This window comes from Sesamum indicum, linkage group LG1, assembly GCF_000512975.1.
Source record: "Sesamum indicum cultivar Zhongzhi No. 13 linkage group LG1, S_indicum_v1.0, whole genome shotgun sequence".
Classification (NCBI taxonomy): domain Eukaryota; kingdom Viridiplantae; phylum Streptophyta; class Magnoliopsida; order Lamiales; family Pedaliaceae; genus Sesamum; species Sesamum indicum.
Genome location: NC_026145.1, coordinates 15,937,256 through 15,952,140, shown reverse-complemented (window position 1 = coordinate 15,952,140; position 14,885 = coordinate 15,937,256). Strand labels below are relative to the sequence as shown.

Genomic DNA, 14,885 nt, shown 5'->3' with positions numbered 1-14,885 from the left:
CCGCGCCTCCGTCATCCCCGACAGTAACGGCGGCCGCGGTGCTCTCTTCACCACTACCCTCCGCAACTCCAGTATCATCTGCTGCCAGTCTCATTCTCGCACAGATGACCGATCAACCAACAGAAGACGCCGTTTCCGCTGTGAAACACCACGCTCTCTCTCTCTCTCTCTCTTCTCTGTCTAAGTCTCTGTAAAGTGTTAAAGCAGAGGCATTACTTTCTCTCTCTAGGCCACTCATTCCCTTTTTGTGGGTTTGGTAAATATATAATAACGAACCTCCACACCAATATTATTTTTTTAAAAAAAAAGAATTTTACATTGATATTACGTAATTACGTTGGCTAGTTATTGGCTGTTCTCCGGACTTCCGGAGTTCAGTGTGATCTCGAATTCGAACCGTTGGGAGGCAGTGATGTCTCGTTTCCATTTGTGAAGATATTTCTTAAACTATTGTTTTTTCAAATGTTATATCTAATATACATATTTTGAATGTATTTAATGCAATTTATTCCAAACGAGTAGATTATATTTTTATAAAAAAAATAATAATTTATCCTCCTATATTAATTAAAATAAAGTAATTTGCCCACTATTTAGGGAAATAAATTGCTTCATTTTAAAAACTACAGGAGGATAAATTGTTGCATTTTCAAAAATACAAGAGGGTCAATTGCTAGTTTTTTTCGAAGTTGCTTGCATTTTTAATTCTTTTTAAAAAAGGTTTCCGCTATTATTATTATTTTTATAACAGGGTTTGCTACATTTTAACCCTTTTAAAAAATAATATCAAGAATAAATAAAAAAAATAAGCTTCTAAGTTTAAAACATGGAAAAAAAATTATGATCGAAATGAGTCGGAACGAAATAACTTTTATATTTTTTCTTTTTATGAATTTTACTTAAAAAGACAATTAATTTTTTTTGGGGGAAAAGAAAGGAAAGGAAATCAAATAAAAGTACAAAAAAAATAAAAAATCAAGAACTATAAGAATTAGTAAATGGTATTGGTTTCCTAAAGAGACATTGTTCAACTCTTTTTACTAAGTATGAAGTAAATTTGATGATGAAATTCATTGAAAAAGATGAGAAATAAAGGGAAAGGAGTGAAACATGAAAGTCAAATGATATTAATAAAATTTATGGTCATTAACATGTATCAATCGGTTAGGCAATTTACCAATTCAACTTTGAACAATAAAAATGACAATAATTGTATAGGTAGTATATGGTCCAAGACTTACTTAGGATGGTCTCATGTACCATTTAATGCTGTGCCTAACCCTAATTTTAATTTCATTCACTCTCTGACTCCTACGTATTTAAGTTGGAGCATTTATGTTTTATGTACTAACTATTTGGACATTAATCTTTATTGAATTTTTACACATAACAAACATTACCATGAAATATTCTCTCAATGCAAATAATTTAGGCACGATGATGAGACACGACACTTGGAGCGTTGCGGCACCACTGCTTGGTCCATACAAAATGTTCTTTCCCCAATGTTGATTGGACAATGCAGTTAATCCACCCAACTCAGATCGAATATAATTGAATCTGAATTAATTGTATAAAAAATATAATATATTTTATAGTGTGATTGGTGTATAGTTTAGAAAAAATGATCAATCGCATAATAAATGTATTGCTCTTTAATTGATTCGATTCAATCAAGTTTAATTTAAAAAAGAAAAAGAAAAAGAATTGTTCGCAAAACCTAAGTGGAAAAGCGTTTCAGGGAATGTTCTTTCCCAACAAACATTATCTGAATAATGCAGTTTATGTTGCATGTAGTCGAATATATGAATATGGATAGATTACGGTAAAATACGATAAAATAAACGAAGAGATCCTATTCAACTTTTAATTTTATTTTATTTAATTCTCTAAAGCATAGTTCATATTAACTAAAACACATTATGACAAGGTCATAAAGTGGGCAAAAGCAATTACCTAGAAGGATTATTAAGAAGCAAAAGTAGAGTAAAAAGCAATCCTAATCAATCACACCTATGATAAAAGTGATGTTCAAAAAGTAATGACAATGATGCCCTTTTCAAAGAATAATATAGTGGCAACCCCTAAAATATTTAAGGGGCATTTAAGTATATTTTTACTGAAAATAAGTTAAAACGAGTATTTGTGATTTATAACTTATACTGTTTGAACTAAGTTCTTTTAAGTCAAAAGCTATAAATTTCTCTCCACTGATTAACTTTTGCAGCTCTCTACTTAATAAAAATAATAAATACCCTGAAGTCAGTATACTGACCATTTCAGCTTTTGCCCATTTTTTTCGTTTCAAACGCTCTTAATTTTAGCGAAGAACTGAAGACCATGTTGAAGTATGCATAGAGGAGAAGTGATTCTTATTCTTGGCTATTTTCTCTACTCATTCCTTTGCCTTTCTTATGTAACTTTATTCTTTTGAGAGGAGTTGTTAGAAAGGTTTTTCACAAAGCATAAGTGACATAAAAGTAAGGCATCTTACTCTACTTAAACTTAATTTCTCTTTCTCTTTTTTCATAGTTTGTGCACTCAAACTTGTATTATGATTATTATGTGAGATATCTCACTTCACACTTTTTGCATGTATTGAGGAGATTTCAATTTTTTTTTAAATTAATTAAAAAGTTGTCCTCAGTAAAATATTACAATTGTTAAACTCCGTAGTCTTATTTTATCCAAACATTTCAATGGCTTCTTTTTATATAAGAATTAACGTCTCATAATCTCAAAAAATATTTTTAAATATATGACCTTTTAAGATTTTATAAATAAGTTCCGCCAAACGCCCACTTAAGATTGAATAAGACATTTTCTTTGAATAATTTTGCAAATATGAAAATAACCTTAAAAAATTAATGAAAATATGATCACAATAATCTTCGTATATATTGTGTAAGAACAAAAATCAAAATCGAGGGACGACTTGTTCCGAAGAGCTCTTTATAAGATCGATCACTTAGACATATACTATGTGGTTTTTTAACGATTAATTTTTTGAGACATAAGAACCAGATATAAATGTTTCAAAAATTACATGTTTATAAAATATGTTTTTATTATTTTGAAAAAATTAAAAATTAAAGTCGAAAACCACCCAAACAAGCCTAACCATATATGTCATTTGTGCTCTGAAATCTCGGGCTCCAAGATTTACTAATCAAGCTTCGTTTCTTTTAATTAATTAATTAATTAAATATAGCAAAAAATATGAATTATACACACAAACCCAATATATATTTTCATGAATTAAAAATTGGAAAAAAAAAAGAAAAAAGAAAGGAATAAAGGAACATGGGACCCATGAAATCCTTCTGAATTGAGCATTGATTTGGAGTTGCATGAGGATAATGGGTCCCATTGATGGCATGGGCCACGTAATGGTCGGTTTCCTAGTGAACCATTTTCCCACCACATCCACATGCTTCTCCACAATATTCCTTATTATGATAAAAATAAATAATTCTAAAAGGGCATATTTAAAGTAGGAGAAAGAAAAAAATATTATTTAAAAATAAATAATTATTTTAAAAAATATTTTTTACTACTTTTAGATAAATAGATGGAAAAATGTGGAAGTTAATGAGTTAAAAAGAAAAAGAAAACAAAAGCAGATCAAAAATAAAAAAGACATCAGAAAAGTGATTTCGTTCAATATATAGTATAATATGATTCAGAACAAAAAACTGGTCCACCAATAACTATTCATATCTTCAGAACAAAAAACTAAATTTAAATGTATGAAAAATTATAAATAAGTTAACCATGCGACACAAGATTTGCGTCGTCCGCAAAGCACTCCTATCTCTGTAATTGTTTAAAGTCGATTTTTATTGGGACGGTTTCGTAATTTGGCAGTGTTTGGATTCTGATAAGTCAAAAGCTGGAAGTCTAAGATGGTGGTGTGGAACATCCAAGAGGATAGGACACCAGATCCACGCTCTCTTCAGTATAATGCTTGAAGTGTGTGGTTTGATGATAGAACCTCAAACGGCCTTAGATTTCGATTCGAGAGGAATTACAGGGTGATCTACCTATGCGTGCATCATCTTTCCATTTAAGAAAAATTGAACCCCGTACGATTATTATCGTGAGGGGCTACAGTTTATCACGAAATTCCATTGATTCGGTCACTTTCTGAACGTTTTCTTAAATTTTTTTTGTTTTTCAACAGACTTTAATTAATTTTTTCATTTTGAGGGTATCGGACTAGTCGTCAAATTTATTACTTCTGCTCCATCACCACTACTTATATTTGGTAGCTTGTAAAAACTTACAAAAACTATAATATTATCTTAATTCTTAAATTTAAATGTAATGTTAGGACAAACCCCACACTCGAACAGAAAGAAAGAAAATGATTATGGCACCAGCCAATGTGCACAAGACAACATATTACCTTAGCAATAATAAAAAAAAGATGGAGGAAAAACAGTTGCTATTTTTGAGTTTTGACTATTCGACCACATTCACGTTATACGTCACTTAGCAAACAAACCCCATGTGTGGTGTGTCGTTTTGTTCGCTGTTTTTCCTCCTCTTTAATTTTTTGCAGCATGTGCAATTGCTAGTAGGGGACTGAGCAGACCACCTTAATCTTGGGGGTGGGAATTAAAACGACAAGAAGGGGACTCTCTGAGTTTAAGACACACACATCTTTGATTATGAAATATCAAATAAATATGAAGAAAGAAAATATCCTTAGGCTTGATTGATATTTTATTTTTCAATGTTTAAATCAGTTTGAAATTGGATGAAAGTATTAACTATTGGTTGTGAAAATAATATCTAAGCCGCTTGGCGTGATCTTCAATTTGGAGTTGTCAGGTAATTGTCGAATCGGATGTCAGGTCGTCAAGTCAGATTACCCAACCCGAGAATGGATAACGCGAGTCTTTGTTTATGAGTGACGTTTTTATTTTTTAAGGGTATTTGATTATTTTATCAATAAATATAACGTATCCGCATCATTACTTGTAAATTGTAATTATATATATGAGAAATACGCTTTTCCCCATGAAATAGAATCTTTTAACTTATCCAATTAACAAAAAGTAGAAAACAAAAGTTTGTAATAATTGCACGATTTTAGCACTACGGGAGTTCATGTCAAGTCATGTTACTGTATTTTATCGTCCTTTACGAGTTCATGGTCTGATAATGTGCAGTTAAGCTTCACGACAGCTAATTCAGTGTAATTTTTCTAAGTGCTTGTGGGCCAAAGGAAGCCCACAGGCGGACATGAAAAGGGCCTTAAGTGTCTCGACCCATTGAATTTAGCCATCGAAAGCCCAATAAATCTTGGCCCAAACTCAAACGTTCGATTATTATGAGAGCTTAAAATTGATTGATTTTATTAGTATTTGGTGATTTATTTAATTATTCCGTGGCATATTAATACATCTAATAATATGATTATTCATTTTCATCTAAAAAGAATGCCACATTTTCAACGAAATAATCACAACTATTCAATGTAATATAATCAGTACACATACAATAAACAAAATAAAAACATTAAAAATTCAAAATTTCAAAACCTCGTACAAAGCATTCAAATCGACATTTAATTTATCTTTCCACGAAAAACACTATTACTTTAAACCCAATCCCGTAGAAACGTATAGATAACATTTCTCCACCCATAAGTTTAATTGCAAGAGTATTGATGCAAAAATTGGCAATGTTGATTCTTTCCGCATTGCCTATAGATAGAGGCATGCATGTGCAGATCTTTGAGGCCATTAGGGAGAAGACATGGCCCTTCTCAGCAACCGTACTGGGGTGGTGCTGATCCTTCTTATAATAGTCATTGATGTTCGCTCGGCCTTCGGCCAGTACCCTCCTCCTCCGTCGTTGGCCTTTAAACAGCAATGGATCGACATGGTCGATTTTCTTAAGCAATGCTCGATGTATATGAACAAGTACACGCCTAGGTTCTGGAAACCTAGCACAAACTGCTGCACGAGTGCTCGAAAGGTGGACATTTCACTCTTCTGCATGATTTTGTGGGTACCGGATATAGCAAGGATATTTAGGCCTGAAAAGGTGGTGAATATGGCAAGGCATTGCGGAATACCGATCCGTGGTACAAGATGTGGAAGTAAGTCTTCAAGTTTCTTCATACTCAGTGCATTTGAATTGATGAATTTAAAAATTAAAAATTTAAATTTAGGGTTTCTAAATGCAGGTTACAAGATCCGGCCGCCAGCACAACATCAATCAACAATTCCAATTCATCGCGGAATTAATTATACGACAAATTTATATTAAATTTAAATAAATATTGCAACAAAGTTAATTTTATATCCTCGAAACAAATTAGTTATGTTCATAATTTGTTTCATGCTGGTCGTCAAATGATCAAATCTTTTGAAATTATCAGTGTAATAAGGAAAATTAGTATTGATTATCTATTTAATTGATTCTTTTAAACGCATATTACATATCAGCAAAATTAAAATAATAATAATAATGAATACTTAGACATCGCATTCTTGCTATTTATATTTATACTAGTTACGATAATTTTTATTTTTTTTTAAATAGAACATCTGATTCAATTTCTGTCAAAAAAAATAACAATTTCAATTGAAAAAAGCCACATAATATATGAACCCTTTTTTTTCCGTAAAATTGAACCAAATATACTATTTTATCTAAATAACTATTCTAAATTGCAAAATTAAAATCAAAATGAACCAAAAGTGCCATTCCTAAAGTACCCCTCAGACCTTACAACAAAAAAGGACCTGCACGTGAGAAGCTGGTGAATATAATTAGGTATACTTAAAAAGCTCTCATGTGAAATAAAATAAAATAAAATAAAAGAAATAGCATATTTTATGAGAAAGTTGGTGAGAAGGGCCGACCAAAGTCAATAGTATAATGTACGGTATATTTTTACATAAATGTTTTGAAATTGAAGTTTGTACAATATTTGTGGTCCAGTGAACCAAACTTGAAGCTATGGATTACTTCACTGCCCTTCATCCATCTCTACCATCATGTATCAATTGAGTAAATTAGCATTTTCCTCTTTCTTTTTTTTTTTAAATTTTAATTATATAAATTTATTATCATATGACATGCTACACACACACATATATATATATATAGTCTTCTTAATTAAAATCATGCATAAAATTATTTAAATTATACTCCCGATTCTTGAAAAGTTAGGCGTGCTGTTTATTTTGACAAATTAAAAAAAAAAGGGAATTATGAGTTTGAATAATATTAGTATTATCTGAACTTGTATCAATATTATTGTCCTTGAATTATTTAATATCAAGACTAGAGACATATATACTTTAATAATTCTAAAACTTTATAAAGTATAAGTTTAATTATGGTAGAGAAATTGATCATTTTTAAATAAAGGAGATTATGTTCTGATTTTTTATACGATTCATATACAATATAAATACGTAGTAATAATAATAATAATAAAATTGAACAATTATTAGGTAAAGTTGATGAATTATTAAGAATATTTATTGTTATATATTTGCTTTAATTAGGGTCACTTTACATCTAATTGTCGTATTAAACAACGTAGTAGGTATTTTTCAAATTATGTGTGTATTTAACTTATATGTGGCACGTTATTTATGCTTTCAATTATGAATATACATAAATAAAGAAAATAAAAATAGGACAATTTATATGTGCATATGTAGTATTTGTTACTTGAAATTTCTTAACTTATAATTATTTATTCATTTTCATTGTTACTTGATATATATTTGATTTCCTCATCGGAAGACGAGCGAAAATTTGAAATTTTATTATCTAAAATTAGATTTTACGACATCAATCTATCACATTTAATGTTATTGCACTTATTATGTGATCAATTAAATATTTTTCAGAATATAAATCAATTTTATAAAAAAATATAATACACTTAATTATATAATTAATTTAAATCGATTGGAATTGAAATTTTTCCTATGACTTTAGGGAAATGGTTTGCCCTAGTCGCGGCCAATGTGGTAGGCTTGCCGGTGCATGCCGTGCACCTCAATTGGTCATTTACTACAGAGGAGCACCGAGCTAATTGACCAGAATTTTTTGTTACGTTAATGTGTGGTTGATATATTTATTTTGTAAGTATAAAAATATACATGAAAAATGTTAAATGGTGAAAAAAAATTATAATTTATGTAACGTTTTTTTTATTAACATCGGTATTTTCAATTCAAATTCTAATTGAATGTGGTCAATGTGTAAAAGGTCAATTTTGGAGGGGTATAAGTATAATGTTGAAACTTTTTCAGGTAAACTTGTAATTTAGTATTTTAAAAAATGATTTAAGTGTAATTAACTCTTTATTAAAATATTGAATTTATATATACTTTTTTATGCTTTCCAGCAAAGAGAAGAATTTAGAAGGCAGATGGGTCCCCCAAAATACCCTTTAGTTGAGTTGGGTTGGGTAGTCTTTGTTCTTGTCAAAGTAGCCGTTGCGCCACCCCCACACCCCCACCCCGCCCTCCGTTTACAACTGTTTACCATAGTTTATATACCAAAATCTTTCCTTCTTGCAAGAAATCCGTGAAATTCGACTTTCTTTTCTTCTCCCTCTTTCAACTCCGCTCCTCTCTCTCTCTCTCTCTGTTTATATACATATATACACACTAACAGATACATAGAACGATTTCAATAGTTCTTTGATTCTTTTGATTTCAATAGATACCTCTCTCCTTCCATATACACACCCAATTCTTGATTAAACCTCTTTTTCCCCACAGAAATTAAACAAGAACGCCCTCAAACTCATTACTACGTCCAAGAAATGCTTCACACTGTGTATCCTCTCGCCCAAGCTGCCACCCTATCCACTCCATTGCTGTCTGCAAGTTCAACCACAAGCAGCAGCAGAAGCAGTAGCGATACAGATGAAAGCCCCGCAACTTCTTTTAGATATGACTTTCAAGATCTCAATTTCAAGATTTCAAGCCTCCCCATTTCTTGTTCCCAATCTTACAAATCGTTGGCGGTTCTCTCCGGCCACATTGGGTCGGTTTCTTGCTTGGCGTTGTGTGGAGAATTCATTCTCAGCGCTTCGCAGGGCAAGGACATCATCGTGTGGCAGCAGCCGGATTTGAGGCAGTTCACGAAGTTCGGGCAAGGGGATGGCTCCGTAAAGGCCCTTGTCTCAGCCGGAAACAAGGTGTTCACAGCCCATCAAGACAGTAGAATCAGAGTGTGGAAGGTCTCAAGAAGCTCTGAGAATGTCTTCAAGCTCGTCGACACTCTTCCTACAACCAAGGACTACTTGGGGAAGTTCATGAAACAGAGCAACTACGTGCAAACCAGGCGGCACCACAAGCGTCTGTGGATCGAACACGCCGATAGCATCTCATGTCTCGCCGTCTCCGACGGGTTGATATACTCCGGTTCTTGGGATAAGACCCTCAAAGTGTGGAGAACCTCGGATTTCAAGTGCTTGGAGTCGATAAAGGCCCACGACGACGCGATAAACGGCCTTGTCTCGAGCAACGGAATCGTGTACTCGGCCTCCGCCGACGGGAGGATCAAGGCGTGGGCGAGGGACGACGCCACGAGCAAAACGCATTCGCTCAAGGGAATCTTGGAAGGTCACAAGGACATTTCGTTGAACTCCGTGGTGGTGACCCAAGACGGAAGCTTCGTCTACGGAGGCGGCTCCGACGGCTATGTGATGGGGTGGCAGGGGAACAAGGATTTCGATAGCTGGAAGGCGATTTGCGAGGTGAAAGCGCATAAAATGGCGGTGTTGTGCATGTGCCTAATGGGGGAGTACTTGTGCAGTGGATCGGCAGATAGAAGCATTTGTGTTTGGAAGAGAGAAAACAACGGAGGGCTGTTGAGGCATATGGTGATCAAAGGGCACGAGGGGCCGGTGAAGTGTTTGCAGGCGTCGCCGGTGAGAGTTGGCGGCGGATTCATGCTGTATAGTGGAAGCCTTGACAAGAGTCTCAGAGTTTGGTGGGTTCCCAATTACTCTCACGATGCAGCAAGAATTACATCTTCAGTCGAGAAAAATTCGGCAGTTTGGCAGGGAAAGTAGTAGAAGTAGTTACTGTGGTTGAACTAGCAGTACTGGTTTCCTCTTTTTTCAGTGTCTGCAGTGCTGTTTTAGTACTGGTTTTTGGCTTCAGGATTGTGCATATTTACCTTAACAAGATTGAGCGATTGTTTTGTACTTTTTGATTAAGTCTTAGGTACTGTTTTGTTCTTTTTGTTTTGGTACTTTGTCATACATGTTTTTTTGTTTTTTTGCTTCAAGCTGTAAATTAGATCAGTGACAGGAGTTGGATTTCAATTTCTAAAAAAGGGTTCCTCGCTTCCTTGTTTTGGTTTCCGATTGAAGTGAACAGAGCAGTGTCAGACAAAGGACCAGAAAATATGGAAGTTTGCTAACTACTACTAATCATTTAGCACCTCAATCATAGGCAGATGTGTTTCAGTACCTCCAATGTTGTTATGTCCTTAACAGATTGTCTGCTGCAGGGATTAAGGAATCTCTCCTCCATAATACCATGCCTTTTTATTTTTTTATTTTTTTTGGTTTATATCAGCACTTGGTCAATTTGTCCTCTTGCACCGGCCAATGGTTTTTAAGTATTGATGAATATTTTGGAATCAAGAAAGATCAATTCAAATACATTTAGTTGGATATATATTGACTTATACTTTGTAGGGTATATTACACTCACCTACTTTTTCGTTTTTTAAAAAATTATAAATACCAACAAAACTTAACACAAACGTTGGTCGATCCATTAGCAGCTTCTTTTCGACTATTTCTGATATATGTGGTCGGCTTCAATTCTCAGTTTGGTTTTGTTTGATTGATTGATTGATATACAAGTCAAAGGACCACATATATACACAAGACCCCAACTGTTTAGAATTAACGTGCAAATTAACCCTTCTCAGGAAAGGAAAGAATAAACATTGCAAGAAGCAACCTTGCTCAAAGCGGACATGGGTTGGTTTCAATTATTTCTACCTTAATTATACTAATGCATAAAGAAATATATATATATATATATATGTCTCTTTTCTATTCACTTTTTTTAAATTATTATAAAAACGTACTACTTTTGACTGCAGAAACCAATTCTTCCTTGGTTAGGACAAAAGGAGAGCGTTGAACAGAAATTAAGGAATTAAGCATGTTGTCCATGATTTCAACAGACAACAACTGATGAATTATATATATAAACTTGCAACGAATCAATGTTCCTTTTCTACACTGCTTTTAGATTTTTATAAGTCTTAAAGGACCATCTGGGAAGTTTTGAGGAACCAGACATGATAGTACGTACTCCTTTTTTCTTGCAAAATATATATATATAGTTCTGTAGGATCCGGTTACCAATTAAAAGATGGAAGTTTGAAAGGAAGTTTCTTACACAGCTTTTGACATGTTAGAAATTTCTCACTGATCTGCTTAATTAGATATGTTGAAATGTTACCGTTTATATTTGACTCCGCTCGTCTAAAAATTTATATTTATAGCCACCCATTTAAACTGTAAGAGAGGAGAATTATTTCATACCGGCCCCTCATGCACGTACGGTACGGTCGGCTGTGTTCTTTATATATTCACTGTGTTTATTGCTTTCCTTTGTGTAAAGTAATTAAAGATGCAGCACTGGATTTGAATGTTAGTTGGATTTGCAATATTTGCTCCCATTTTGCACACATACATCACATTCCATTTCCATTCCACAACTTTGGTATTTGTTTGTTTGTACTCTCAGGCGATCCGACCTGTTTCCCATTTCCGATGATTGCTGATATTATAACAAAACAGAAAAGAGCTTCAATCTGTGTAAAGAAGATTAATACAAAAGTTGCAGAAACGGACATAATTGATATATTTTAGTGTGTCTTTTGGAAGATCGCGAATCGTAGGCCGAAAATGTGTTCATGGGAACTTCTATCTGATATCTTACCTAGAAAACTAATCAGATTGTGTAAGATTTTTGTTTCTTAAATTTTGTACTTGGATATCATAAATTAATGAAGCAGGATTTTACTGTTATGATCATCTATTACAATTGTGTCTTGTACATGAAATATCTTTGCCATAGTTGATACTGCATGCCCTTTTCATGATATCCACTGTCCACATAAGCATATATATTTGCAAGGATTTTTTACAATAATTTTGTTGTTCCAAAAAGCAACATCAAGCATTTCTTGGTCTGACTATAAAAAATAATGACTATGGGCTGCAATTTTAATAGTTGTGAATTAAAAATTATAGTAAATAATTTTTTATTGATTATGTTAAATAAAATAGATAAAAAAATATAGATTTTCCACCAAGAAAAAGTAAGAGAAATGACAAATTTAAGCCTATTATAAGGGGGACATGAGGCTCTGATAACAAGTTGTCAGTGCAAGCCTTGTGTAGCAGAGCAGAGGTATGGGATGAAATGCTAGTGTGGTAGATGAGGGTGCGTTAGGGGAGACGACACGCTTCAAGAACCAAGGAGCATAGACATCCGCTATGTGTGTGAAAGACAACTTGTTCGGAGCTTGCAGATACCATGGTTAACAACCGTTACATGATCGTGGTCAAATATAGCATTTACCCTGAAAGAAAACATAAGCCTCATTTACAACTCCTAATTGGGCTGTATATCAGAACCTGTTGGGCGTATGATTCTTTACTTCAAAGCTTTCTGGCCCATTCCATATATTAAATAATGAGAAGCCCACCACTGGGACAGTTTTGTCCCGGGAAGCCCATATGAGTGATAAAATGCATTATGACTGTTTTGACCTTAAAATTGGAATTGCAGACTCTTTTTGTTTCTGTATTTGCTTAAGGATATATTTGGTAATTGATAATATTGTCCACTTTCTTGTCTATGTCATTCACTTTAATACATATAAGTAACCACAATATAATAAATATTATTTAATGTCAACGAAAAAATATGAAAATTTGTTAAGTTTTTAAACTATTTTTGAAAATGTCTGTTGCCATATAATTTTTGTGCCAATAAAATTTATTACAAATAAAAAAAATTAATTAAGATTGTATTTGGATTGAATGATTTAAAATTATAAATTTTAAATTCTTAGTAAAAGATTATTTGAATTTATATGGATATTATAAATTTGAATGATTACAAATTATTTAATTCTAATTTTGAACTGTATTTTTGTTGAATATGAATGAATTTGAGTCATTTGAAAAAAAAAGGCAAAATACATCTTTTATCATAATAAATAAAAAAGTAATTATTAGTATATTCAATATGTATGTATAAATTTAAATTTTTATAATACAAATTCGAGGATAAAATATATAATTGAATGAAATAATATTAAATATACATTTAAAACAAGAATATCAAGAGAATTAATTGATTAAATAAATGAATATCTTGTGAATAGATAAATATGTTTAAGGCTATTTTTATCATTAAACATTTCTTAGGTAACATATTTAATAAATAGTATAGAGATGACTTCCATGGACTTTATTTGATGCAATTATACTTTAGGGATTGCTTACCTATTTATTATTACCATTTAAAATATGTTGCAAGAAAGGAAAAAAATCACAATTTATAATGTCATTTAATGTTGTAAAATTTTATTTAATTTTGTCCAAAATACATCATTTGTTGTTGTGTAATATTTTAGAAAACAATTTAAGATGAAGTTTTTTTTTAATATGCAACAATATTTTTTAACTTAGTGAAATTTTGCATTAACTGTTTCTAGTCTACTTTACTTCTAAAAATAATCATTTTATTTATGAATAAGTATTATACGTAATTTTTCAAGACAATAAAAAATAAAAATTAATTAATATATAAATATAATACTTTTGAATAAAAAATCTTGAAAATCACTATTTGCATATTTTATTTTTCATGATATCAAGAATTAGATAGGAAAATTTAATTGTACAACCGTATTTAAAATAATTAATTTTATTTGTTTATTTTCCTATTTTCAGTTGTCATACATGAACACTATGTCCCAAAATTTAGGGACAACCTTGAAATCCTATCTGATTTATTTATTTATATACACCAAGATTTTAATTTTAATTAATCATTAAAAGGGTGCATTAATTTTTCATGAAATTAAAACATAAGTTACATAAAATTAATTAATTCATAAAATTGGTTAATTGATTTTTTTTTTTGGGGTGGGGGGTGGGGGTATAAATCTGCCATCACACTCCACTACAAAAGTTCCACTTCCCCCACCCCTCCTGGGCCAGCCTTTTGTACCAATGGCGGGTCTACACCCCTCCCTTCGGCCCCAACCTCCTCCTAACCCTTCTCCCCCTCTCTCTTGCCGTCTTCGCCTTCCTTCTTCAGTGGCGCGGCGGAGGCGTGGCGTCGATGATCTCCCGATGGTCTCCTGATGAATCGCACAAGTTCCCAGGCATGGACTCGTCGCCTCTCGCTACAGTTGGCCACTTGTCTTCTCATTCTTCTGATTGCTCCAAGCTGCTGGGACACTCCAATGTGGCATCGTTCCCGTATTACAGGGACTGGAAGTTCAAGTTTGACGCCGATCTTAAGCCCAAGGTTTTGTTTTTTCTGGGTTTTTTGGGGGCTGATCCGCTTCTGGGGTTTTCGGATTTTCGTTGATGTGAAATGGGTTTTTGCTTGTTTTGTGAGTTGACTTAGATTTTGTGGTGATTTGAACTCTTGGGGCGGGCTTTGAATGTTAGATGGAAGGAAGCCGATTTAATGTTTTATGACGTTTTCGAATTTTCGGATAATGGTTCCTTAGGAAAAAGAACGGTCGCAGAGCTGTTTCTTTGATTCATTTAGTTTCGGGGTTAATTATATGCTTTGGAATAGCCTTTTCTTTTATTCCCCCCCCCCCCCCCTTCT

The 14,885-nt window shown here is 32.9% G+C and overlaps 3 protein-coding genes across 4 annotated transcripts in view; 2 read left to right on the top strand and 1 right to left on the bottom strand.

Annotated features, from left to right (window-relative positions):
- LOC105169506 (probable receptor-like serine/threonine-protein kinase At5g57670) overlaps positions 1-249 on the bottom strand; it is a 6,244-nt gene extending 5,995 nt beyond the window's left edge. For both annotated transcript variants that reach the window (XR_002287422.1, XM_011089911.2), the window contains exon 1: positions 7-249. Coding sequence is in view for 1 of the 2 variants with exons in the window: in XM_011089911.2 (XP_011088213.2) it covers positions 7-94 (88 nt within the window). In the remaining variant the exon portion in view is untranslated. The remainder of the gene's footprint in view (positions 1-6) is intronic.
- LOC105169497 (protein JINGUBANG-like) lies at positions 8,559-10,603 on the top strand. Its single transcript, XM_011089899.2, has one exon. The coding sequence runs from the start codon at positions 8,810-8,812 to the stop codon at positions 10,064-10,066; it is 1,257 nt and encodes a 418-aa protein (XP_011088201.1). The 5' UTR covers positions 8,559-8,809; the 3' UTR covers positions 10,067-10,603.
- The window catches only part of LOC105170148 (glycosyltransferase-like KOBITO 1), a 7,258-nt gene continuing 6,685 nt past the window's right edge, over positions 14,313-14,885 (top strand). The window contains exon 1 of the mRNA XM_020696106.1: positions 14,313-14,573. Coding sequence (XP_020551765.1) covers positions 14,385-14,573 — 189 coding nt within the window. The 5' untranslated portion in view covers positions 14,313-14,384. The remainder of the gene's footprint in view (positions 14,574-14,885) is intronic.